At 44.1% G+C, this 27121-nt stretch overlaps 1 protein-coding gene across 2 annotated transcripts; it reads left to right on the top strand.

Moving 5' to 3' along the window:
• Positions 1–27121, top strand: slc9a8 (solute carrier family 9 member 8). 2 transcript variants are annotated; one of them, XM_014134700.2, is made up of 16 exons: positions 1–342; positions 865–1037; positions 2472–2552; positions 3477–3535; positions 10638–10721; positions 10844–10945; positions 11426–11460; positions 17114–17257; positions 20041–20179; positions 20303–20408; positions 20513–20629; positions 20865–20947; positions 23437–23548; positions 23664–23884; positions 25468–25614; positions 25833–27121. In XM_014134700.2, exons 1-16 carry the CDS (start codon positions 107–109, stop codon positions 25944–25946), a joined length of 1953 nt encoding a protein of 650 aa, XP_013990175.1. In that variant the 5' UTR covers positions 1–106; the 3' UTR covers positions 25947–27121. The 2 variants fall into 2 exon arrangements, with proteins under 2 accessions (XP_013990175.1, XP_013990176.1); XM_014134701.2 differs by lacking the exon at positions 17114–17257.

The following is a 27121-nucleotide window of genomic DNA, read 5'->3' as shown; positions in this document are numbered from 1 at the left end:
GGAAGTAGAGTTGTGATGTGGCTAACATGCGATGAAACAGAAATGGATGTGCAAGTATTTTCTCTTAAAACCATCGCTTTGCTGTTTTAAAAGCATTATTTGAAGAATGAAAGGCTTCGGGTATCATCTTGCTATTTGTCTTTTGTTGACGTGGCCAAAATTGTGCTCGACAGAACGAGTTGAGAGACAACAATCGTTGTTAGATTTACACGACAGAGACGATGTTGGCTTGGAACAGGATTATACAATTATTCCCGATGACAACAAAAAATCCTCGAGAAACGAAGGAAATCTAGCTGCTGCCAACCCGCAAAAAGACGGCCACGCAGAGCAATCAACCAGGTGTGATTATAGCTTTTTAATGCGTTGCCCTTGACTGCAACGGGTGAAACAGCTGTCGTTATTCACGGACGACGTTTGTAGAGCAAGGATAGGGGTAGCTGACTAAACTCCACGGTGATGAAGTTAGAGTTCATCAGACACTTCCTTCACCGTGGAGTTTAGTCGGCTACGGTCATGTTTGGTAGACCAAGGTGACCCATTGCATACTCTTGGTAGCCTAGCTAAAATGTCGTTTTGTATGCTTCCTCCCCAAGCCTGGGGATGAGGTTACCTAAAATGTAATGTCAGCAACGATACTCCTTTACATTGAGACATATTCTTATCACACAGAATTAAAAACACACACTGACAAATTACTCTCAAATGACACCCATGTATGCAGGCATAGAGCAGAGTGCACCATGCCTGACCAGAGCCAGGTGCACTTCTGTTTTAGCCATAGGATGTCATTTGATAGCGTATTTACCCACGTGTCTCAAAATGACAAAACATGATAACTCTTATTCTGTCTCCTTGTTCCAGTCTGTTAAATGACACGGATAACTCCAGTAATGACACCCTCCACGCTACCACTGTGGGTGTCAAGGCAACCCCAAAGCCAACCCCGAAGCCCATTCTGCCAGGTGCTGGGGTCAAGGCCCAGGAGGAGGAACAGTCTAGTGGGATGACCATATTCTTCAGCCTACTGGTCATCGGTCAGTAGTGTTGGTCTTCTGCGTATTTTTTATTTTTTATTAAAGCGCCTATGGATTTGAATTATTATTTTTTTTTAGATAGAGAAGAAAGTACTAAATTGTATAGCCTATATTCCGTGTTCATGGCCCTTTATCCATACCCCATCGTTGCAACACTACCACTCCCTCCGATTAGTGTGATCCCTCACGAAACTCCAACAAAAAAATATTTTTCACTACATTTAATCCATAGATTGGCATTTGGAGGAAGGATTGTTGACATATGTTTGACATTTGTATCATAAAGCATAATTTAAAGTAATTAATTGAAGTGGGAACATAATGCTCTATGGATTCAATTGACAATCCATAAAATCATGGTCTTTTTGTTCTAGTTTCTTTGAAATCACCAATTAGTAGTGTTTTGGAGGAAGCTAAAGGAATGGATGATGGGGAATGTTGTGGCAGCACTTCAGACAATCTAGAGAGGACATGTTCTGCCTCTTAGGAATTCCAGTCCTCTGCATTAGTATCGATTAGTGCAGCCTCCAGAGTTAGAAGATATATTCTAAATCAGACGACCAGTGTTTCCCAAATGGTGGGTCAGTCAGAGGTTGTGACTGGATCCTAGACTGGTTCTTAGACTAGATATAGCATATTTGTTGTGTTTAGTCAGTGGGTCACAAGTACATAAAGGTTTAGTTGCATGGCGGCCGAGCACAATAAAAAAACTATCCACAGAATTAATTCAACAAAACCGAATACTCTCACGTTGCTTCTGCAAAACAATTGTATTGTATATGAGGCTCTGTCAGGAAAGCTAGCCTACACAATGCTTAACACTTCCTTGAGCTGCCAATTCATCTTTGGTGAAAGTCAACCTTTAAGTGAGGGGTTTAAATGGATTGAGTGCTTCCTTATTCCTAAGTACTCGTTAGTCTATTGGCTACACGACAGCTTTCAGGAAATGACTCAAGACCCATAATCATTAGTCTAGCTCATTAGTAAAAGGGAAAACCAAAGTGTTTGGTCCACAGATTGATGCAAGCGTTCTACCCTGACCGTTTTCAACTTTTATTTTCACGACACACACATGGAAGCAGTGTTGATCAGCATAATTCAGTATGTGGATTCCCAGCACTTTGGGAGATAAGAGGTTAGACGCTTGATGCTGTGAACAGTCTGACTTGGGAGACTGGACTTCGGTGGTTGGACACTATTTGGATGTTAGATTAAGTAGATTATTGCAGATTAGTCTAAACACATGGATTGGTTCCATTTTAAATCAAATTGTGAAATTAAGCTATAATAACTTAAATGCATTCCTCAGCATTTTTGTTTTCTTGAAGTCAAATTGTTTGGATGCTCTCAAATACTGTATTTTATATTTAAAGTGTGATCTTAACTATGTTTCATTCCCACATTGACACTGTCCCATTTTATCGGTTTTCTCAGGTATCTGCATCATATTGGTGCACCTGCTTATTAAGTTCAAACTGCATTTTCTGCCGGAGAGTGTGGCTGTTGTGTCCTTAGGTAAGTACCACGTGTGATGTACTACTTTAGGTTCATACTGTTTGAGCACTCATTGGACCTAAATATTTTTTCTTGTCTTACAATTTAGCCTTATTCATTTATTACACCATTATTTCTGTCTTCCAACCCCAATTGGGTTGGGCTGTATGTCAGATATCTCCATTTAGATCTTTGCAAGGGCACGGCATCTGCAACAGAAATAGCCTTGCAGGTTGACAGAGTAGAATAGATGCTTGTATAAGATATTACACAGAGAGAACACAGATGGAGAAGATAGTCAACTGTGAGATCATTTCCCAGATGTGACGTTTTTCTGGAGAGGAAATAGTGTTGTATAATTAAGCAATAAGGCCTGTGGGGGGTTTGGTATATGCCAAACACACCACGGCTATGGGCTGTTCTTATGCACAACGCGGAGTGCCTGGACACAGCCCTTAGCAGTGGTATATTGGCCATATACCACAAACCCCTGAGGTGCCTTATTGCTATTATAAACTGGTTACCAACATAATTAGAGCAGTAAAAATAAATGTTTTCATACCCGTGGTATGCAGTCTGATATACCACGGCTGTCAGCCAATCAGCAATCAGGGATCGAACCACCCAGTTTATAATGCCTGTCACGCACACACCACACACAAACAAACAAACCCCTTTCCTCAACCCTGTGCCCAAGGGGACTTCCACAAAGACATTTTATTAGACAATAGCTTTCTTATTCTTTAAAAGATAATACCAAGTAGGGTATCAATGTATAAACATCCACACACTGATGCTCTTTTGGAGTTGGTATTTCCATTTCATGGAAATGTGGCCTTTTCTTAGCTTTGATAATGTGAGACCTTCAACTGTCATGGAGATGAGTGTTTTTTTTATGTGTTGGTGAACTCTTAATGATATCTTGTGGTTGTCTTTCTCTTCCAGGGATCCTGATGGGAGGCTTCATAAAGATAATTGAGTTTCATGAGCTAGCTAATTGGAAGGTATACTACACACTTTGCTGTAAATGTTTAATTCCTGCTTGTTGAATAGAGAGTCTCCCTTAAAAGGGCCTTTTATTCTCGGAGTAGACTGATTACTCATGCACAGAATATGTGAATGTTTGAGATGTCGTCTTGCTTTTTTCAACTTTCTTACTGTCTATTGGAGTATGCGTCTGTGTCTGCCCCAGGTTCCCGTTACCCGTGTGTCTGCCCCAGGTTCCCGTTACCCGTGTGTCTGCCCCAGGTTCCCGTTACCTGTGTGTCTGCCCCAGGTTCCCGTTACCCGTGTGTCTGCCCCAGGTTCCCGTTACCCGTGTGTCTGCCCCAGGTTCCCGTTACCCGTGTGTCTGCCCCAGGTCCCCAGTGTGTCATAAAAAGTGATTCATGCTTCAAGACAGCCCCTCAATTTGTTTAACCCAATCTGGAGCCAACCTAAACAATTCCATGTCTGATATACAGTGGGGCAAAACAGTATTTAGTCAGCCACCAATTGTACAAGTTCTCCCACTTAAAGAGATGAGAGGCCTGTAATTTTCATCATAGGTACACGTCAACTATGACAGACAAAATGAGAAAAAAAATCCAGAAAATCACATTGTAGGATTTTTAATGAATTTATTTGCAAATTATGGTGGAAAATAAGTATTTGGTCACCTACAAACAAGCAATATTTCTGGCTCTCACAGACCTGTAACTTCTTCTTTAATAAGAGGCTCCTCTGTCCTCCACTCGTTACCTGTATTAATGGCACCTGTTTGAACTTGTTATCAGTATAAAAGACACCTGTCCACAACCTCAAACAGTCACACTCCAAACTCCACTATGGCCAAGACCAAAGAGCTGTCAAAGGACACCAGAAACAAAATTGTAGACCTGCACCAGGCTGGGAAGACTGAATCTGCAATAGGTAAGCAGCTTGGTTTGAACAAATCAACTGTGGGAGCAATTATTAGGAAATGGAAGACATACAAGACCGCTGATAATCTCCCTCGATCTGGGGCTCCACGCAAGATCTCACCCCGTGGGGTCAAAATGATCACAAGAACGGTGAGCAAAAATCCCAGAACCACACGGGGGGACCTAGTGAATGACCTGCAGAGAGCTGGGACAAAAGTAACAAAGCCTACCATCAGTAACACACTACGCCGCCAGGGACTCAAATCCTGCAGTGCCAGACGTGTCCCCCTGCTTAAGCCAGTACATGTCCAGGCCCGTCTGAAGTTTGCTAGAGAGCATTTGGATGATCCAGAAGAGGATTGGGAGAATGTCATATGGTCAGATGAAACCAAAATAGAACTTTTTGGTAAAAACTCAACTCGTCGTGTTTGGAGGACAAAGAATGCTGAGTTGCATCCAAAGAACACCATACCTACTGTGAAGCATGGGGGTGGAAACATCATGCTTTGGGCCTTTTTTTCTGCAAAGGGACCAGGACGACTGATCCGTGTAAAGGAAAGAATGAATGGGGCCATGTATCGTGAGATTTTGAGTGAAAACCTCCCATCAGCAAGGGCATTGAAGATGAAACGTGGCTGGGTCTTTCAGCATGACAATGATCCCAAACACACCGCCCGGGCAACGAAGGAGTGGCTTCGTAAGAAGCATTTCAAGGTCCTGGAGTGGCCTAGCCAGTCTCCAGATCTCAACCCCATAGAAAATCTTTGGAGGGAGTTGAACGTCCGTGTTGCCCAGCGACAGCCCCAAAACATCACTGCTCTAGAGGAGATCTGCATGGAGAAATGGGCCAAAATACCAGCAACAGTGTGTGAAAACCTTACAGAAAACGTTTGACCTGTGTCATTGCCAACAAAGGGTATATAACAAAGTATTGAGAAACTTTTGTTATTGACCAAATACTTATTTTCCACCATAATTTGCAAATAAATTCATAAAAAATCCTACAATGTGATTTTCAGGATTTTTTTTTCTTCTCATTTTGTCTGTCATAGTTGAAGTGTACCTATGATGAAAATTACAGGCCTCATCTTTTTAAGTGGGAGAACTTGCACAATTGGTGGCTGACTAAATACTTTTTTGCCCCACTGTACACACGGTCTTGTTGTTTACTGTGTGACGGTGACTCAACCTTCAGTATCTGAGAGTTATTTCATGAGTCTCTCACGCTCCTACTCCATCTTTTTATTCTCCTCTCTTTTCTCTGTCTGTGCCCTCTCACTCCCTGGCCCCTCTTTTTGTTCTTCCTGTTCATCTCTGTCCCTCTTCTGTCTTTATTCATACAGCCTCTTTCTCTTTCCCCATGAGGCCCCTGGTCCTCCAGAACTGGTAATGGTGGCAGACTTTGCGTGGATTGGATTGCCAGATGGGGGTCTTCGGGATGCCGTTCCTCACTTACTGTAGTTGTGATCCATGGGTATTGGTTCGAATCCCCATATCCGCAGTGCTAACCTCACACTGAGCTGTTTCTTTGGCGCTACCCCCCCAGGACCACGCTGCTAACTGCCAAGGCCATAATCTACCAACCCCTCAGGCAATGACATCCTGGCTCTGCTCTCATCCTTTTCCATTCATCTCTCTTCTCCAACATGTCTACTTTTCCTTATGTGCTTCCCTCCTGTTATCCTTTCACTCGCTCCCTCCATCTCCCATTTCTCCTCCTGTGTCGTTTCTTTGACGACAGTCCTTTTTTTACCCCATCGTTTCCTCCTCCACTCCAACACGTTGTCTCTTCCCTTATGTCCTTTCCTCCTCCACTCCAACACGTTGTCTCTTCCCTTATGTCCTTTCCTCCTCTCTCTCCATCCATAAATCCATTTCCCCTCTTCAGAATGTGTAGTTTCTGTTCCTTTTGTTCTTCCCTGGCAGTCCTTTTTTTTTAACTATGCAAGTCATTTAAGAACAAATTCTTATTTACAATGGCGGCCAAACCTGGCCAACGCTGGGCCAATTGTGCGCCGCCCTATGGGACTTCCAATCTCGGCCGGATGTGACACAGTCTGGATTCGAACCAGGGACTGTAGTGACGCCTCTTGCACCGACATGCAGTGCCTTAGACAGCTCCTCCACTCGGTAGGACAAGAACACTTGAACATCAGATCGACGTTACTTACTCTAATTCTGCCTTCTACTTCGACCCTTCTGCCCTGGGCTCTCTGCAATTCCAACCCAATTTCCGGGCTACCCAAGAGAAAATGTACGTATAGTCACGTAATGATGAGATAGATGACCTCAGATCGCGGATTTGCTACCAACGGGACTCTCGGAATTGCAATATTCTTTGTTTTTCAGAAACCGTTGCATCAAGTCTGACACCAACAGGCTCTTGAACAGCTTCTATTCCCAAGCAATACGAATGATAAATAGATAACAACATGGCGACACAGATTGAGTTTACCTTGTAACTTCATTGACCTTTTATTTCAGTATTTGCACTGTCTCTATGCACACTCACAGGGCCCTACACACTCACACACACCCACACACACACACACACACACACACACACACTGTCACTCCATGTCCTTGCACATAATATGCACATACAGTGCATTTGGAAAGTATTCAGACCCCTTCCCTTTTTTACACATTTTGTTATGGATGGATTAAATATTTTCAATCAACACAATACCCCTTAATGACAAAACGAAAACAGATTTTTAGAAATTGTATTAAATGTATTAAAAATAAAAAACAGAAATGCCTTAAGTATTCAGATCCTTTGCTATGAGACTCGAAATTGATCTCAGTTGCATCCTGTTTCCATTGATCATCCTTGAGATGTTTCTACAACTTGATTGGAGTCCAACTGTGGTAAAATCAATTAATCGGACATGATTTGGAAAGGCACATACCTGTCTATAAAAGAACCCACAGTTGACAGTGCAAGAACCAAGCCATGAGGTCGGAGGAATTGTCCTTAGAGCTCTGAGACAGGATTGTGTCGGCACAGGTCTGGGGAAGGGTACCAAAACAGTTCTGCAGCATTGAAGGTCCCCTAGAACACAGTGGCCTCCATTATTCTTAAATGGAATAAGTTTGGAACTACCAAGACTCTTCCTAGAGCTGGCTGCCTGGCCAAACTGAGCAATCGGGGGAGAAGGGCCTTGGTCAGGGAGGTGACCAAGAACCCGATGGTCACTCTGACAGAGCTCCAGATTTCCTCTGTGGGGATGGGAGAACCTTTCAAAAGGACAACAATCTCTGCAGCACTCCACCAATCAGGCCTTTATGGTAGAGTGGCCAGACGGAAGCCACTCCTCAGTAAAAGCCTCATGACAGCCCGCTTGGAGTTTGCCAAAAGGCACCTAAAGGACTCTGACCATGAGAAACAAGATTCTCTGGTCTGATGAAACCTGAATGCCAAGTGTCACATCTGGAGGAAACCTGGCACCATACCTACGGTGACGCATGGTGTGGCAGCATCATGCTGTGGGGATGTTTTTCACTGACAGGGACTGGAAGACTAGTCAGGATCTAGAGAAAGATGAACAGAGCAAAATACAGAGATCCTTGATGAAAACCTGCTCCAGAGCACTCAGGACCTGGACTGGGGTGAATATTCACCTTCCAACAGGACAATGACCCTAAGCAGACATACAATACAACACAGGAGTGGCTTTGGGATAAGTCTCTGAATGTCCTTGAGGCCCGGACTTGAACCCGATCGAACATCTCTGGAGAGACCTGTTTAAATATTTGCGCAGCAAAGCTCCCCGTCCAATGTGACAGATCTTGAGAGGATCTGCAGAGAAGAATGGGAGAAACTCCCCAAATACAGGTGTGCCAAGCTTGTGTCATACCCGAGAAGAAGCGAGGCTGTATACGCTGCCAAAAGTGCTTCAACAAAGTATTGAGTAAAGGGTCTGAATACTTACGTAAAAGTGAATATTTCCGTTTTTTTATTTATAATAAATTTGCAAACGTTTCTAAAAACCTGGTTTCGCTTGGCCATTATGGGGTATTGTGTGTAGATTGAGAAATTGTTAATTTAATCCATTGTAGAATAAGGCTTTAATGTAACAAAGTGGAAAAAGTCAAGGGGTCTAAATACTTTCCGAAGGCACTGTACATTTTATACTGACTCTGCACACCCACTCGCATGCAAGCTGCTGCTGCTACTCTGTTTATCTTATATCCTGTTGCCTAGTCACCTTACCCCTATACATATCTACCTCCATCACTCCAGTATCCCTGCACATGTAATACGGTATTGGAACTGACTTTTTAAATATTTCCTGTATATAGTATGCTTACTTTGTGTATATATTCTTTTGTTCTAGTAATACATTGTTATTGGATATTGCGTTGCTGGGTTTGCGTTTGCAAGGAAGGCATTTCACTGTACTTGTGCATGTGACATTAAAAATGTGAAACTAAAATTGCATTAGAAGATCTAACTGAACTAGAAACCGTTCCTAATTCTTATGTAGAGTGGTGACACAATGTACCTTAGTAGTCAAGCCTTATGACTAGTCAACCTGCTCTGTGGTTGGGATTAGATAGACCTGTTTGCTCAGAAATACGTTTTGCATGTCCAAATTTCCCCGTCAGCACAAAGCAGACAGGTTAGCCTAGTAAAAACAGATAACAACATCAAAGATCCACCACCATATTTTACAGTAGGGATGAGCTATTTTCTGCATATGCATTGTTCTTTTGAGGCCAAGCCCACCTCTGGTGTCTGGTGGGTTTGAGAATATCTCTAATTTCTTGTCATATGACCATTAGCACTGGTTCCAATCCAAGTGCCAATGCCGTTTAGCACCCCCTAGAGTTTGCTATGTTCAGATGACAGGAAAAAGAGCTGTTTGGCCTTTGAAAGAACAATGCATATGCAGAAAATACCTCATCCCTACTGTAAAATATGGTGGTGGATCTTTGATGTTATGGGGCTATGTTGCTTCCACTGGGCCTGGGGCCCTTGTTAAGGTCAATGGCATCATGAAATTTACCAAGTACCAGGACATTTTATCCCAAAACCTGGTTGCCTCTGCCAGGAGGCTGAAACTTGGCCTCAAGTTATCTTCCAGCAAGATAATAACCCTAAGCACACGTCAAAATCCACAAAGAAATAGTTAATAAACCACAAAATCAACATTTTGCGATCTCCATCTCCGGACTTGAACCCTATTGAAAACCTGTGGTTTGAAGAGGGCAGTCCATAAGCGCAGATGAAGGTTATCAAGGATCTGGAAAGATTCTGTATGGAGGAATGGTCTAATATCCCTCCCAAAGTTTTCTCCAATCTCATAAAACATTTTAGAAAAATGCTGTATCGTTATCCTTGCAAGGGGAGGGTTCCGGAGTATTGAAAACAGGGGATCCTACTTGTTAGTCTCTCCCTGAGTGATTTGTAATTTTATTTTTTAGCATGCAATATAGCTCAGTATTTGTATCATTTATTTTATACCGTTTTTTTGTTGTCATCTTTATCAATGGATCCAATAATTCTGTACCCCACTGGATATGGTATTCAGGTTGACTATGCATAACAATAATACGATTGTACACACTTAGTTACACCTGAATCACTAACATGCTGTACTTACTGTCACACACGTTGATATTCATAGTCAGCATCGATATAGTGGGGCGATTTACAATCCCCACACACAACGTAACAGCACATGACTCCTGATCCAGGAGCTCAGACAATTTAGCTGAGAGCCAACTGATTTCATTATATCACATTAACCTAACGTGGTGTACAAGAAACGCAAGGTACAGTGTGAGTCAGATAAAGTACGTTATGTATGCATGAGTAGGTTTGTAGACGTGTGTGCCCCCGAGGGGCTTATCATGTGCGTCATGGTGGTGTTAGGCTAGGTCAAACTCAGTCTCGTGCCTGTAAGGGGAGCCTCACTATGATTCACTAGTGTGTGGTGTGTGTGTGTGTGTGTGTGTGTGTGTGTGTGTGAGAAGCTCTCTTGAAGTGAAAGATGTGTTTTGATAAATCGAGGTCTGTTGCTAACTTAAATAGGCCCTCTTTCCTGTCTCCTCATCTCCTTCTCTTTTCATTTTCTCTCATCCTTTCCACTCCTCGCTCCCACTGACTGCAGTCACCTACATTTTTTTTGTTGTTGCAAAAAATCATTGCTAAAGAGGAAACGAGGTTCTTTGTGTTAACCACCATGTCCCCTGATAGGAAGAGGAGATGTTTCGTCCCAACATGTTCTTCCTCCTGCTTCTGCCGCCCATCATCTTCGAATCAGGATACTCTCTACATAAGGTGTGTGTGTACTTGCGTGCATACATGCGTACGTACGTGTTTATGAGCGTGTGTGTGTTTCCTCTTGGTGTATTGGGATATTTGGTGCTCATCTCTCCACCTCCATGTGTTCTGGTTGCCAGGGTAACTTCTTCCAGAACATTGGTTCCATCACACTGTTTGCTGTCATTGGGACAGCCATCTCTGCCTTCATCGTAGGAGGAGGGATCTACTTCCTGGGACAGGTGAGGCTTCTAGAACTCTCCATGGTTGTGGGGTCCCCTGCCATTCCTGGGACAGATGTCCTTCTTGATCTCTCTATCTCCCCATTCCACATCTGTTGTAGCTAATCCACCACCTGGGCTTTACTGATGAGTAGTTGGTTAGTTGTCTAGTTTTGGACTTTAATGTAGCAATTCATTGATTTGTGTAAAAAAAAAAAAACATATTCAAAATGTACAATGTCTTCCCAGAGGAGATGGCACTTAAAATTAGGAATTAGAACGCATGTTTCCAAAGGTGTCCTCGACAGTGTGATTGCATTGTCAGTCTAGGAATATGTGTGAGAAACGGACAAACCTTGTATAAAACAACCACGATGTCATTTGAGACATGCAGCTCTGTGTTGCAAACTGTTGTGCAATGCTGCAACACTGAAAAAAATCCCACAAAATGATTTGTATTGTAAATGTGTGATGTATCCTGTCTTTCTCTCTTTCTCACAGGCTGATGTGATCTACAAGATGAGTATGACTGACAGGTGAGCAGATCAGCATGACTGTCTGACTGACTGGTGAGGAGGTCCGCATGACTGACTGGTGAGGAGGTCCGCATGACTGACTGACTCTGACTGACAGACTGGCAGGTGGGGAGTTTACCTGTGTAGCTACTAGGGTTGGCTGTTATCCTGAGTTTTCTACCTTCATACCGTTAAAATATATACACCGAGTATACAAAACATTATGAACACCTGCTCTTTCCATTATGTAGAGTGACCAGGGGAAAGCTGTGATCCTTATTGATGTCACTTGTTAAATCCATTTAAATCAGTGTAGATGAAGGGGAGGAGACAGGTTAAAGAAGGATTTTTAAGCCTTGCGACATATAGATTTTGTATGTGTGCCATTCAGCGGGTGAATGGGCAAGACAAAAGATTTAAGTGCCTTTCAACAGGGTATGGTAGTAGGTGCCAGTTTGTCAAGAACTGCAACGCTGCTGGGTTTTTCATGCTCTAGTTTCCTGTGTGTATCAAGAATGGTCTCAGTGTCCCTGTGGAATGCTTTTGACACTTTGAAATGTCTCTGCCCAGACGAATTGAGGCTGTTCAGCAGCATAGCTGGAGCCCTGAGCTGGATATAATTTTATTTGTGATAATGTATTATAGACGGTTAACAGTGGCGCACCCTCCCTCCAAACTCGGGTATATATAACGCCCAAGCCTAGTAGCTACAGTGTCATTATGTAACAATAGTGTATCCTTTCATAAAAAGAGCAGATATTTTCCTCTACACATTTTATTTTATTTATTTCACTTTTATTTAACCAGGTAGGCCAGTTGAGAATAAGTTCTCATTTACAACTGCGACCTGGCCAAGATAAAGCATAGTGGTGTGACAAAAACAACAACAGAGTTACACATACACAAACGTACAGTCAATAACACAAAAGAAAATAAAAATAGAAAGAATCTATGATGCATCCAAGATGATGTAGCAGTCAGACATCTTTGTCCTGTCGTGTCCGTTGTATATATCTTTTTACATCCTTTTCTTCGCATATCTTTTAAAAATATTTTCCTAAACCTCAATTTCTAAATACTCTCCTGCAACCCGCCTCACCCAATGTGGCGTGGATCTGTTTTTTTTTTCTAAAGCATTTCTATTTACTCCGGATCTGGAATCCCTCAACTGAAGCTAGCCAGCTAACTACCTACCAGCTATCAGTTAGCAAACCATTGCTAGCGATCATCAGCTAACCTTTAGCTCGGAAAGCTCTTGCCAGTTCGAACAACGTGACTCAAACCAGAGCATAACGGACCTATCTTTTTTCTCTCTCCAAATCCCCGGATTCCTACCACAAACTCTGAACATTTTCATCTGGATCTTCGCAACTAGCTAACCACAATCCCGTGTGACTACTCCTGGCTAGCGTTTCCATCCCAGAGCAAGCACCAATTAGCCTGAAGCTAGCCCGGCCAGGGCTCCTGTGCTACCATCGGGCTTACACCTGGGCTTACACCTGGGTTACATTATCTGGACCCCTTCTACTGCTGGTACGGGGCACGGAACCCAGCCGATCCTCTACGACTGGAATACCGACATAATCTGCCCGAGGATTCCAACAGGCCCCTCAGGCGCAACGTTCGCTGAAGGCCAAGTCCGCTAACCGCGGCCTGCTAGCTACCTAGAGCTACTTGGAACCCTACTAATCTACGACTGGTCTATCGACGTCACAGCACAAAGAGGCAAAACAGATTTACCTCCATCGCGACATCCCCCAAAGGCCCTTCTGCTAACTTGCTAGCCCCGGTCTGCTAACTGCTAGCTCGCTTGCCACGGTCTGCTAACTGCTAGCTCGCTTGCCACGGTCTGCTAACTGCTACTTCTCTTGCCACGGTCTGCTAACTGCTAGCTCGCTTGCCACGGTCTGCTAGCTGCTAGCTCGCTTGCCACGGTCTGCTAGCTGCTAGCTTGCTTGCCCCGGTCTGCTAGCTGCTAGCTCGCTTGCCCCGGTCTGCTAGCTGCTAGCTCGCTTGCCCCGGTCTGCAAGCTGCTAGCTCGCTTGCCCCGGTCTGCAAGCTGCTAGCTCGCTTGCCCCGGTCTGCAAGCTGCTAGCTCGCTGTCTGAATCGCCGTGTCCCCAGTCAGCCCAACCACTCACTGGACCCATATGTTCACTTGGCTACGCATGCCTCTCTCTAATATCAATATGCCTTGTCCATTACTGTCCTGGTTAGGGATTACTGTCTTATTTCACTGTAGAGCCTCTAGCCCTGCTCAATATGCCTTAACCAACCATGTTGTTCCACCTCCTACATATGCGATGACATCACCTGGTTTAAACGTCTCTTGAGACAATATCTCTCTCATCATTACTCAATGCCTAGGTTTACCTACAATGTACTCACATCCTACCTTACCTTTGTCTGTACACTATGCCTTGAATCTATGCTATCGTGCCCAGAAACCTGCTCCTTTTACTCTGTTCCGAACGTGCTAGACGGCCAGTTCGTATAGCCTTTAGCCGTACCCTTATCCTACTCCTCCTCTGGTCCTCTGGTGATGTATAGATTAATCCAGGTCCTGCAGTGCCTAGCTCCACTCCCCAGGTGCTCTCATTTGTTGACTTCTGTAACCGTAAAAGCCTTGGTTTTATGCATGTTAACATTAGAAGCCTACTCCCTAAGTTTGTTTTACTCACTGCTTTAGCACACTCTGCCAACCGGGATGTCTTAGCCGTATCTGAATCCTGGCTTAAGAAAACCACCAAAAACTCTGAAATCTCCATCGCTAACTACAACATTTTCAGACAAGATAGAACTGCCAAAGGGGGCGGTGTTGCAATTTACTGCAAAGATATACAGAACTCTGCAGGCTTACTATCCAAGTCTGTACCCAAACAATTTGATCTTCTACTTCTAAAAATGGACCTTTGCAGAAACAAGTCTCTCACTGTTGCCGCTTGCTATAGACCTCCCTCTGCCCCCAGCTGTGCCCTCGATACCATATGTGAATTGATTGCCCCCCATCTATCTTCTGAGCTCGTGCTACTAGGTGACCTAAACTGGGACATGCTTAACACCCCGGCCATCCTACAATCTAAGCTTGATGCCCTCAATCTCACACAAATTAACAATGAACCTACCAGGTACAACCCCAAATCCGTAAACACAGGTACCCTCGTAGATATCATCCTAACTAACTCGCCCTACAAATACACCTCTGCTGTTTTCAATCAAGATCTCAGTGATCACTGCCTCATTGCCTGCATCCATAATGGGTCTGCGACCAAACGACCACCCCTCATCACTGTCAAACGCTCCCTAAAACACTTCTGCGAGCAGGCCTTTCTAATCGACCTGGCCGGGGTATCCTGGAATGACATTGACCTCATCCCGTCAGGAGATGATGCCTGGCTATTCTTTAAAAGTGCCTTCCTCACCATCTTAAATAAGCATGCCCCATTTAAAAAAAAAAAAAAATCTACTAGGAATAGATATAGTCCTTGGTTCACTCCAGACCTGTCTGGCCTTGACCAGCACAAAAACATCCTGTGGCGTATTGCATTAGCATTGAATAGCCCCCGTGATATGCAGCTTTTCAGGGAAGTTAGGAACAAATATACACAGGCAGTTAGCTTTCCTAAGGCTAGCTTTTTCAAACAGCACTTTGCATCCTGTAGTACTAACTCAAAGTTCTGGGACACTGTAAAGTCCATGGAGAATAAGAGCACCTCTTCCCAGCTGCCCACTGCTCTGAGGCTAGGAAACACTGTTACCACCGATAAATCCACTATAATTGAGAATTTCAATAAGCATTTCTCTATGGCTGGCCATGCTTTCCACATGTCTACCCCTACCCCGGTCAACTGCCCGGCAGCCACCCGTCAAAGCCCCCACCATTTCTCCTTCACCCAAATCCAGTCAGCTGATGTTCTGAAAGAGCTGCAAAATCTGGACCCCTACAAATCAGCCGGGCTAGACAATCTGGACCCTCTTTCTAAAATGATCTTCCGAAATTGTTGCAACCCCTATTACTAGCCTGTTCAACCCGCTTTCGTATCGTCTGAGATTCCCAAAGATTGGAAAGCTGCCGCGGTCATCCCCCTCATCAAAGGGGGTGGACACTCAAGACCCAAACTGCTACAGACCTACATCTATCCTACCCTGTCTTTCTAAGGTCTTCGAAAGCCAAGTTAACAAACAGATTACCGACCATTTCAAATCCCACCGTACCTTTTCATCTATGCAATCTGGTTTTAGAGCTGGTCATGGGTGCACCTCAGCCACGCTCAAGGTCCTAAATGGCATCGTAACCGCCATCGATAAGAGACATTACTGTGCAGCCGTATTCATCGACCTGGCCAAGGCTTTCGACTCTGTCAATCACCACATTCTTATTGGCAGACTCGAAAGCCTTGGTTTCTCAAATGATTGCCTCGCCTGGTTCACCAACGACTTCTCAGATAGAGTTCAGTGTGTCAAATCGGAGGGCCTGTTGTCCGGACCTCTGGCAGTCTCTATGGGGGTGCCACAGGGTTCAATTCTCGGGCCGACTCTCTTCTCTGTATACATCAATGATGTCGCTCTTGCTGCTGGTGATTCTCTGATCCACCTCTACGCAGACAACACCATTCTGTATACTTCTGGCCCCTCTTTGGACACTGTGTTAACTAACCTCCAGATGAGCTTCAATACCATACATTTCTCCTTCCGTGGCCTCCAACTGCTCTTAAACGCAAGTAAAACTAAATGCATGCTATTCAATTGATCACTGCCCGCACCTGCTCACCCATCCAGCATCACTACTCTGGACGGTTCTGACTTAGAATATGTGGGCAACTACAAATACCTAGGTGACTGGTTAGACTGTGAACTCTCCTTCCAGACTCACATTAAGCATCTCCAATCCAAAATTAAATCTAGAATCGGCTTCCTATATCGCGACAAAGCATCCTTCACTCATGCTGCCAAACATATCCTCGTAAAACTGACCATCCTACCGATCCTCGACTTCTGTGATGTCATCTATAAAATAGCCTCCGGGCGGGAGGATGGGGGCAGCAATCGGTTGAAGAGCATGCAATTAGTTTTACTAGCATTTAAGTTGGAGGCCACAGAAGGAGTGTTGTATGGCGTTGAAGCTCGTTTTGGAGGTTTGTTAGCACAGTGTCCAAAGAAGGGCCAGATGTATACAGAATGGTGTCGTCTGCGTAGAGGTGGATCAGAGAATCACCAGCAAGAGCAACATCATTGATATATACAGAGAAAAGTCGGCCCGAGAATTGAGCCCTGTGGCTCCCCCATAGAGATTGCCAGAGGTCCGGACAACAGGCATGATTTGACACACTGAACTCTGAGAAGTAGTTGGTGAACCAGGCGAGGCAGACATTTGAGAAGCCAGGGCTGAGCATATGCACTGAGCATATTTCCAAAGGAGGGGAGCAGCCTTAGGATGAGGAAGTGGTGTGTTTGAAGGTTCACCCAATGTCTCTGTAGTCACATGCTGTGGAGTGTGTGTGTTTTCAGAAGTCAGTTTGTTTTCGTGAGTCACTCTCTGCCTTTCTGTCTATATGTTTTCACTGACTGTTATCGACCCTTTTTCTACTGTTTTTAACCATGATTAAAACAGCCTGTAAAATAATTGCAAATCCAAAGCTTTCTCCAACAAATTGTTGTCCCTCTCCCTCCTGAAGCTTTGCGTTTGGTTCTCTGATCTCGGCTGTGGACCCCGTAGCAACCATCGCCATCTTCAATGCCCTCAACGTGGACCCTGTCCTCAACATGCTGGTGTTTGGAGAGAGCATCCTCAACGATGCTGTCTCTATCGTACTCACCAAGTACGTATTCCTCCTTCTCATCCCCTCTTTCCTCTTCCACCTCATGCTGTTTTATCTAGGCACTACATGTACATCTGCTGGTAAAGGCCAGTATAATGTGTGCAATTCTTAGTCAGGGCACTCACCCTCTGTCCCTGTGTTGTAATTCTAAATGTCAGATGAGCTGCCATGCCTTGGAAATGCCCCCCCCCCTTTTTTTTGCTGCTACAACAGCCTCTACTGTTCTGGGAAGGATTTCCACTAGATGTTGGGACATTGTTGCAGGGACTTGCTTCTATTTAGCCACTAAAGCATTAGTTTGGTCAGCCACTGATATTGGGTGACTAGGCCTGACTCGCAGTCAGCGTTCCAATTCGTCCCAAAAGTGTGTGATGGGGTTGAGGTCAGAGCTCTGTGCAGGTTCCACACCGATCTTGACAAACCATTTCTGTATGGACCTTGCTTTGTGCATGGGGGCATTGTCATGCTGAAACAGAAAAGGGCCTTCCCCAAACTGTTGCCACTAAGTTGGAAACACAGAATAGTCTAGAATGTCATGGAATGCTGTAGTGTTAAGATGTCCCTTTACTGGAACGAAGGGGCCTAGCCCGAACCATGAAAACAGCCTTTCCTCCACCAAACTGTACAGTTGGCACTATGGATTGGGGCAGATAGCGTACTCCTGGCATCCGCCAAACCCAGATTAATCTATCGGACTGCCAGATGGTGAAGTGTGAATCATCACTCCAGAGAAAGCGTTTCCACTCCTACAGAGTCCCATGGCAGCGAGCTTTACACCAATCCAGCTAACGCTTTGCATTGCACATGGTGAACTTAGGCTTGTGTGCGGCTGCTCGGCCACGGAAACCCATTTCATGAAGGTCCTGAAGAACAGTTTGTGTGCTGATATTGCTTCCGGCGGTAGTTTGGAACTCGGTAGTGAGTGTTGGAACCGAGGACAAATTATTTTTACGAGCTACATGCTTCGGCCCTCAACGGTCCCGTTCTGTTAGCTTTTGTGGCCTACCACTTTGCGTTAGAGCCGCTGTTGCTCCTAGATATTCCACTTCACAATAACATCGCTTACAGTAGACCAGGGCAACTCTAGCAGGGCAGAAATTTGACAAACTGACTTATTGGAAAGGTGGCATCCTATGACGGTGTCATGTTGAAGGCCATTCTACTGCCAATCTCTCTCTGTCATGGTGCTCTCACGTGTTGCCTCGCTTGTATACATTAAATGAACCCATGCAGAGTTGGCCTCTGATAGCGGGTGTTACCCACTTATGGGAACACCTTCCTAGAGCACAGCAGACCGCGCCTTGATTTGGGAGGCCGATGACATCATGGATTAACATAAGATTAACTCCTTGAATGCCCTACTGCTTGAAGTTTGCTGTTCAATGCGCACTTTGCATTGTTTCTCTAGAGTTAAATCTGATCAAGCCTGAACTGTGCGATGTAGTAGGGAGTTGTAGTTTCCAACAGGCCAATATTCTACGTAGTTTAGTGTAGAAAATGTGGTAATTGACTACAATGACCAACTTTGTCCGGTCTTTGTTTCTTTTATGCCTACTACACTAGGTTGTAGCTTCGGGTGTTGCAGACACTGAGAGTGATGAGACAGAAGAGGGATAGAGAGCAGTTGCTACTGTATCTCTACCTGAAAATACATTATCTAAGAGTGAGTGATAGTTGGTATTCAGCGGTCATAAAAATATGCCTTATTTACTTTGAAGAACTACAAATAGTGATTTTGTCAGACAGCATAGGCAGCAGCTCTGTAGAGATGAGATGATGACTTGGAATTAAATAATAAAGTCATCAAATAAAACAAATGTAATACAAACCTGAAATATTTTGGTAAAGTAATGTCAATAATTGAGAATCAGTAATGGGCTGTCACTATCATCATGGGACTTGTATTCATTTTTTTATTCTGTGTTACAACGTTCAAATCATATAATGCTGAGTGCATTTTAATGTCAAAAAATAAATACATTGAAAACGTGATTTATTTTTTTGACGATCTAACTAAAACCGAACCGACCACCAAAAGCACTAATCGCTCAGTACAACAGGTTAGTTTTAGAGTTCTCAGAAAATGACCGTGTTTGTATTCAGACATCAGATATACTGTGTTCCTTGTGTCATCTGTGACTGGCTAGGTCACAGGAAAATATTTGTCATGTTTCCGATGTGTACAGAGCAATCTGATAACCCTGTGTTGGGAGAACAGGTTCTCACACAGACGGGCAGGAGGAAGACACACACACACACACACACACACACACACACACACACACACACACACACACACATATGCAGATAGTAGATTGAGAGAAGGTTAAACATTTTGTATTGGTGATGCAACGTGACTGCCCTCTTGGGTGACATCATATTAGTGCATAAATGAATGATTTAAAAAAAAATGTATGTCAAATCGCCAATTGGCAACCCATCCCTTATGGTATTAATTGACGCATAAGCAAACATTAAAACAATTCACTATGGTAATTAAATAAAAATCTTCCGGTGTTATCTGCATTGCGCATCGCATATGGAGTGAAAAAGAAACTACATGTTGGATGAGTTACACTATGGCCTTCTGGCAAAATAAAAAGCATATACACTTGCAGGCTGAGTATTTTAGGTCAAATGGGTTACATATTCCCTCCCCAAGGTAATCTATAATGTATTATATTTCCCAAGTAATTATTGACTAACAAAACCATATGAAATGCTCTATACCTAACATCACCATGACGTATTCTTTTCCCTCTTTATGTCATTGTGTCGTTCAGTACGGCCGAGGGCTTTGCCCGGGATGATAACTCCATGGTAACGGGCTGGGAGACATTCCTCCAGGCGTTGGGATACTTCCTCAAGATGTTCTTCGGTTCCGCTGCCCTCGGAACCCTCACCGGACTCATATCTGCCATTGTATCTTCTCTGTGTGTGTGATGGAGTGTTTTGTGTAGTATGTTGATAATATTCCCATTTAACATGTTCAAACACCTTGTAAACACGAGCCTGTTAATGTTTTACCCTTGACCCCTGTGCCAGTTCCTGAAACACTTTGACCTGAGGAAGACTCCGTCTTTAGAGTTTGGCATGATGATCATCTTTGCCTACCTGCCCTATGGCCTGGCAGAGGGCATTAAACTCTCTGGTGAGTCCTCTCATGTCAGTGTAATATCAAGCACACAATGGAATGTCATGAATTTTTCTATGCATTTGCTACCCTATCGTTCACCCCTCTATCTCTCTGTGCAGGTATCATGTCTATCCTGTTTTCGGGGATTGTGATGTCACACTACACCCATCACAACCTGTCTCCTGTCACTCAGATCCTAATGCAGCAGACCCTCCGCTCGGTGGCCTTCATGTGTGGTTAGCACTTGTCTTTCTGCCTCAAGTCCTTTCCCCCATATCCTGTTGTAAAAAACAATGACTTGTGTTATTTATTTTTAACCAGGTAAGACCCATTGAGGTTAAAAACCTATTTTTCGAGGGCAGCCTGGCAAGAAGGCAAAACGGGGAAATGGCAGCGTGTACATAAACTTTTACAGACAAATACAAAATACATACAAAAGACAGTGTCACAATTTTGTTTTCTTCTCCACAGAGACTTGCGTGTTTGCTTTCCTGGGTCTCTCCATCTTCAGCTTCCCTCACAAGTTTGAGCTTTCCTTCGTCATCTGGTGTATAGTAAGTAATCCCAACGTGTAGTGACCAGATATAGCCTAGCATTACTACCAGCTAGTAGTGACCTGATATAGCCTAGCATTACTACCAGCCTGTAGTGACCAGGTATAGCCTAGCATTACTCCCAACCTGTAGTGACCAGGTATAGCCTAGCATTACTCCCAACCTGTAGTGACCAGGTATAGCCTAGCATTACTCCCAACCTGTAGTGACCAGGTATAGCCTAGCATTACTACCAGCTAGTAGTGACCTGATATAGCCTAGCATTACTACCAGCTAGTAGTGACCTGATATAGCCTAGCATTACTACCAGCCTGTAGTGGCCAGATATAGCCTAGCATTACTACCAGCCTGTAGTGGCCAGATATAGCCTAGCATTACTACCAGCCTGTAGTGGCCAGATATAGCCTAGCATTACTCCCAGCCTGTAGTGACCAGATATAGCCTAGCATTACTCCCAGCCTGTAGTGACCAGATATAGCCTAGCATTACTCCCAGCCTGTAGTGACCAGGTATAGCCTAGCATTACTACCAACGTCTAGTGACCAGGCATAGCCTAGCATTACTACCAACGTCTAGTGACCAGGCATAGCCTAGAATTACTACCAACGTCTAGTGACCAGGCATAGCCTAGAATTACTACCAACGTCTAGTGACCAGGCATAGCCTAGAATTACTACCAACGTCTAGTGACCAGGCATAGCCTAGAATTACTACCAACGTGTAGTGACCAGGCATAGCCTAGAATTACTACCAACGTGTAGTGACCAGGCATAGCCTAGAATTACTACCAACGTCTAGTGACCAGGCATAGCCTAGAATTACTACCAACGTGTAGTGACCAGGCATAGCCTAGAATTACTACCAACGTGTAGTGACCAGGCATAGCCTAGAATTACTACCAACGTGTAGTGACCAGGCATAGCCTAGAATTACTACCAACGTGTAGTGACCAGGCATAGCCTAGAATTACTACCAACGTGTAGTGACCAGGCATAGCCTAGAATTACTACCAACGTGTAGTGACCAGGCATAGCTAACAATGTTCCCTCTAAGATGCTCCCCGGGACTGCCAAGCAGAAGAAATATATCATCGCAAACAGAGAAACACGAAATGTAACATTTTCCCGTTAACACTATCAACGTTTCCCTTTACTGTGGGAATTGTGATCGAATCAACACAATATTAGCCACTTTCAATGCAACATACTGAAACTGACTATGCAAGACTTAGTGTGCAAAAATAACTGTTGTTGTAGGCAGAACTCATCAGAGTAGGATTTTATTGCATTGACAGGCACACCTCAGGCCCGGTGTGCCATAACCAATCAGAGCTGCAGTAGGCCTATATGCAAATTCACCGTTGCCATATATGTATCTGTGCCATTCGCTTTGAACTGGACTGTTTTTTACAGCATGAGCGGTCGTGAGTAGATGCGCTTGTTTTGAGATCCAAGCGAGGGCTACATGTAGGGACGTGTGCACATATGTACATTTGTTCATATCCTTTGCTTGTTAGTGGGTTATTAACCCAGTTATGGGTAATTTGTTGTCAGCAATGGGGGAGTTATTGCTTCCTACAAGAGCACAAAACGTGTGCATTTCTAGACATCTTTGAAAAGTGACTTAGGTAAAAAGCTTTTTTGTCTTAAAGGGGCAGTGTTATATTTTGAGAGGCTTGAATAAGCTAAGTAGCCAATGGTCAGAGGGTAGCATAATTTCTGATTCTCTATAATTAATGGTATGGGAATAATGATGCATTTTATTTTCTCAAGTGGTTTCTTTCATCAAACACAACATTTTCAGTCACCTGCTTGTCTGAAGGTTAACAGGTTAATGTCAAGCCCTGCATGTTTTTTTTTAAAGTCTCATGGAATGTAGGCCTACATTGAACTGCACACATTGGCTGCTACTGTAGGTTGAACAGCTATTTCCATGTTAAAATGTTATGGGATGCATTTTCTCTCTATTTGATGGTAGGCCACTCTGGTAGGCCTACATTATGATCAAATAGCCACAGGAGCCTACTTGGCCACTGTTAAAACTAATTTAAAGCGGGTACAGCCTCAGTGTTCACAGTAAACACGCGACAGAAGTTGAAAAGAATTTTCACAACTTTCAAGTTTGCACTCAGCAGACCTGAAATGTTCTCAGTGATGAGGGAACATTGCCACCTAGTGTTAGCATTCTATACTACAATGGGTTGAGCCGAGATGTGGACATAAGGGTAGGGTTGGGGTTTAACCAGGATGTGGACATGAAGCTAGGGTTAGGGTTTAACCAGGATGTGGACCTGAAGCTAGGGTTGAACCAGGATGAGGACATGAGGTTAGGGGTTTAACCAGGATGTGGATGTGAAGCTAGGGTTGAACCAGGATGTAGACATGAAGTTAGTGCTAGAGGTTAGGGTTTGTCCAGGATGTGGACATGAAGCTAGGGTTAGGGGCAAAGGTTACTGTTTGTGCTGAGCTTTGTATTCTACCTCTTTCCAGGTGTTGGTGTTAGTAGGTCGGGCCGTAAACATTTTCCCGCTCTCCTACCTGCTCAACTTCTTCAGAGATCACAAGATCACGCCCAAGATGATGTTCATCATGTGGTTCAGTGGTAAGTAGAGCATTTCTTCACTACTCTAATACACCTCTATCGGTTTGGCTCTACTGTCCATCCCTCTCTCCCCTTTTCTTGTCTCGCTCCATCCCTCACTCCTTTCCTCTGTTAGGTCTGAGAGGTGCCATCCCCTATGCCCTGAGCCTTCATCTTGGTCTAGAGCCAATAGAGAAGCGCCAGTTGATTGGCACCACCACCATCATCATTGTCCTCTTCACCATCCTCCTCCTCGGCAGTGGGACCATGCCCCTCATTCGCATCATGGACAACGAGGAGAGCCAATCCCGACGCAAGAACAAGAAGGACATCAACCTCAGCAAGACTGAGAAAATGGTAAAAAAAAAAAACGGCAGTGATTTACCCTAGTTCATATAGACATACACAAGCAGACAGATGTTAATGAACACACACTAGCACTCTCTGGAAAGAGGTATCTTGTGGTGTTGCCTCCTCTCATATGCTTCAGTTCCTTCCTGTTTCAAGTTTTGGCACGGGCACATGTACAGCGAAATTACTTTCTTGATAATTCTAAACCCAACAATGCAGTAATCAGTACCAATGTAGTACTAAAACTAACATACGGTAGAATAAGAACAGGAGAAAGTACGAAGCTATCTACAGGGTCAGTTCCAGTACCATATTTACAATGTGCAGGGATACTGGACTGGTAGAGGTAGATGCACTATATGTACAAAAGTATGTGGACACACCTTCAAATTAGTGGCTTCGGCTATTTCAGCCACACCCGTGTATAAAACCGAGCACTGAGCCGTACAACCGCCAAAGACAAACATTGGCAGTTGAATGGCCTTACTGAAGAGCTCAGTGACTTTCAACGTGACACCGTCAGTGGATGCCACCTGTCCAACAAGTCAGTTTGTCACATTTCTGCCCTGCTTGAGATGCCCCGGTCAACTGTAAGTGTTGTTATTGTGAAGTGGAAACATCGGCTCAGCAGCGATCTGGTAGGCCACACAAGCTGACAGAATGGGACTGCAGAGTGCTGAAGCGCATAGCGCGTAAAAATTGTCTGTCCTTGGTTGCAACACTAACTACCGAGTTCCAAACTGCCTCTGGAAGCAACGTCAGCACAAGAACTGTTCGTCGGGAGCATCATGAAAAGGGTTTCAATGATTGAGCAGCTGCACACAAGCCTAAGATCACCATGCGCAATGCAAAGCGTCAGCTGGATTGGTGTAAAGCTCACTGCCATGGGACTCTGTAGGAGTGGAAACGCTTTCTCTGGAATGATGATTCACACTTCACCGTCTGGCAGTCCGATAGAGGAGTCTGGGTTTGGCGAATGCCAGGAGAACACTACCTGCCCGAATGCATAGTGCCAACTGTACATTTTGGTGGTGGTGGAATAATGGTCTGGTGCTGTTTTTCATGGTTCGGGCTAGGCCCCTTAGTTCCTGTGAAGGGAAATCTTAATGCCAAAGCATACAATGACTATTCTGTTTCCAACTTTGTGGAAAGTTTGGGGAAGGCCCTTTTCTGTTTCAGCATTATGTGTTGGAATGTGCGTGAGTGTGTAGAGTCCTGTCATTTCAGTGTTGTGGTGTTGCCTCTCCTCTCGTATGGCGTCAGTCACTTCCTGTTGTCTCAGTGTTGTGGTGTATGGCGTCAGTCACTTCCTGTTGTGGTGTTGCCTCTCTTCATATGGCGTCAGACCCTTCCTGTTGTCTCAGTGAGAGGAACACTTCAAAGGCCTTACTCACACAAGCGTCAGTCACATGAGACCAGAGGACGAGGCTGATTGCAAACAATAGAAACATTTCGTCAGCCTTTCTTCCTCCCTGATTCTCTTTCTCACTTGTTCATTCATCCCTCTGCATTCCCCCGCTTTCTTGTCCCCCCTCCCTCCCTTCGTTCTCTTCCGTCCCTCCCTCTGTTCTCCTCTTCCCTGTCCCCAGGGTAATGCCTTAGAGTTGGAGCACCTGTCTGAGTTGACAGAGGAGGAGTATGAGGCTCAGATCTACCAGAGACGGGACCTGAAGGGCTTCATGTGGCTGGACGCTAAATACCTCAACCCTTTCTTCACACGACGACTCACACAGGAGGTAACGGCCATTTCAACAGCAAGTGTGTGACATGTAATCCCACCTTGGTTTTAGCTGTGCCACTCTCCCTGACACCATGTTTTATTGGTGTATACACATGCATGCACACGTTCCTATTTGATTCATAAGCACCCAGTCATATTTGCTTGAAAGATGCCTATATCTCCCTTGACTTTCTCAGATGTATTCTGTGAGTTTGTTTTCTGTGTGTGTTCCAGGACCTCCTGCATGGTCGGATCCAGATGAAAACTCTGACCAATAAGTGGTACGAGGAGGTCCGACAGGGCCCGTCTGGTTCTGAGGACGTTGACGACGAGACTGAGCTACTCTGAACCCAACACACACGCACCTGAGTGTTGATGAATGGGCGGGAAGATGAAAAGAGTGTGTGTCCTGGATTCAGAGTGTGTATGAAAGGACAGGAGACTGCAGAGAGGAACGCTTGTGGAGGAAAACCACTTGTTTCTGCTTCTTCCTTGCGTGTCACCTGTGTGTTCTTGACCACTAATGACTAGTTTCATTCTCTGTGGACTACACCACTCTGCAGCCCCCCCCTTCTTCACACCACTACCACTCCTCTACACTGGAGTGCACTATTTGATTTGAGCCAATCCGAAATGCACTGTCGGTGATGTCTGACAAACCGGGTGAAACTGGGAACTGGCAATCACACATGAATTTTCCATTATACCATGTAATGATACTGAAAGTAGTTTTGTCGATGAGGCTTTCCATGTGCCAACATGTTACTACTCAGCTCTACACGGTAACTACAGATAAGGTACATGGAACATTGATTGAATCGTGGCTAAAGGATAGTGGCCAAATTCTGACCCTTGTGTGTCTATGCAGTTACATGACCTTTTTCCAAGAAAACAAGTTCTATGTAACTACATTTTATTTGAGAGGTGTCGAGGACTAGGGTTAGAAAAGCAGGTTGAAGGGAATCAGAAAGGAACTCCTGTGAAGAGAGAAGCCTCTAGCGAAGCAATATTGGAGTTACTGTTTAGTTCAACTTTCAATGTGCTTTTACATATGCTGATAACTAGATGTTCTGGTAACACAATTTGAATGTTTGCTTTATAAACTACTTATAAGCATTATTGCAAGAATACTTTTTTTGTATGATACCAGGTAATATTATAACATTATGTAGTTACGATTATTTGATTATAATTGTGATAGTAGTTGAAAACAGTTCATAAGCAGGATTTTTAATAAGGTGATATCAAGATTTTTTTTTTTCTCTCATGTGAATCACTTTGATGGAGACAAGGCACCAATGAATGTCTGGGTGACGGGGGGTAGAGGTCTTGTTTACTTTATATTATCTTTTATATTTAATTTATTTTGTTGCTGGGATGAAGGCTTTTCTGTAAACTCTTGTTACACTAGGCATTGCTGAAAAACACGATGATGGTGATGAGGATCATGATAGAATGGTATTTTTAATTTGAAAGAAATTGGCTTGGAGTTATACATAATACAGACATGGCTTGTCATGTGA

Source organism: Salmo salar, chromosome ssa13 (genome assembly GCF_905237065.1).
Source record: "Salmo salar chromosome ssa13, Ssal_v3.1, whole genome shotgun sequence".
Classification (NCBI taxonomy): Eukaryota; Metazoa; Chordata; class Actinopteri; order Salmoniformes; family Salmonidae; genus Salmo; species Salmo salar.
This window is presented reverse-complemented; position numbering and strand designations above follow the sequence as displayed.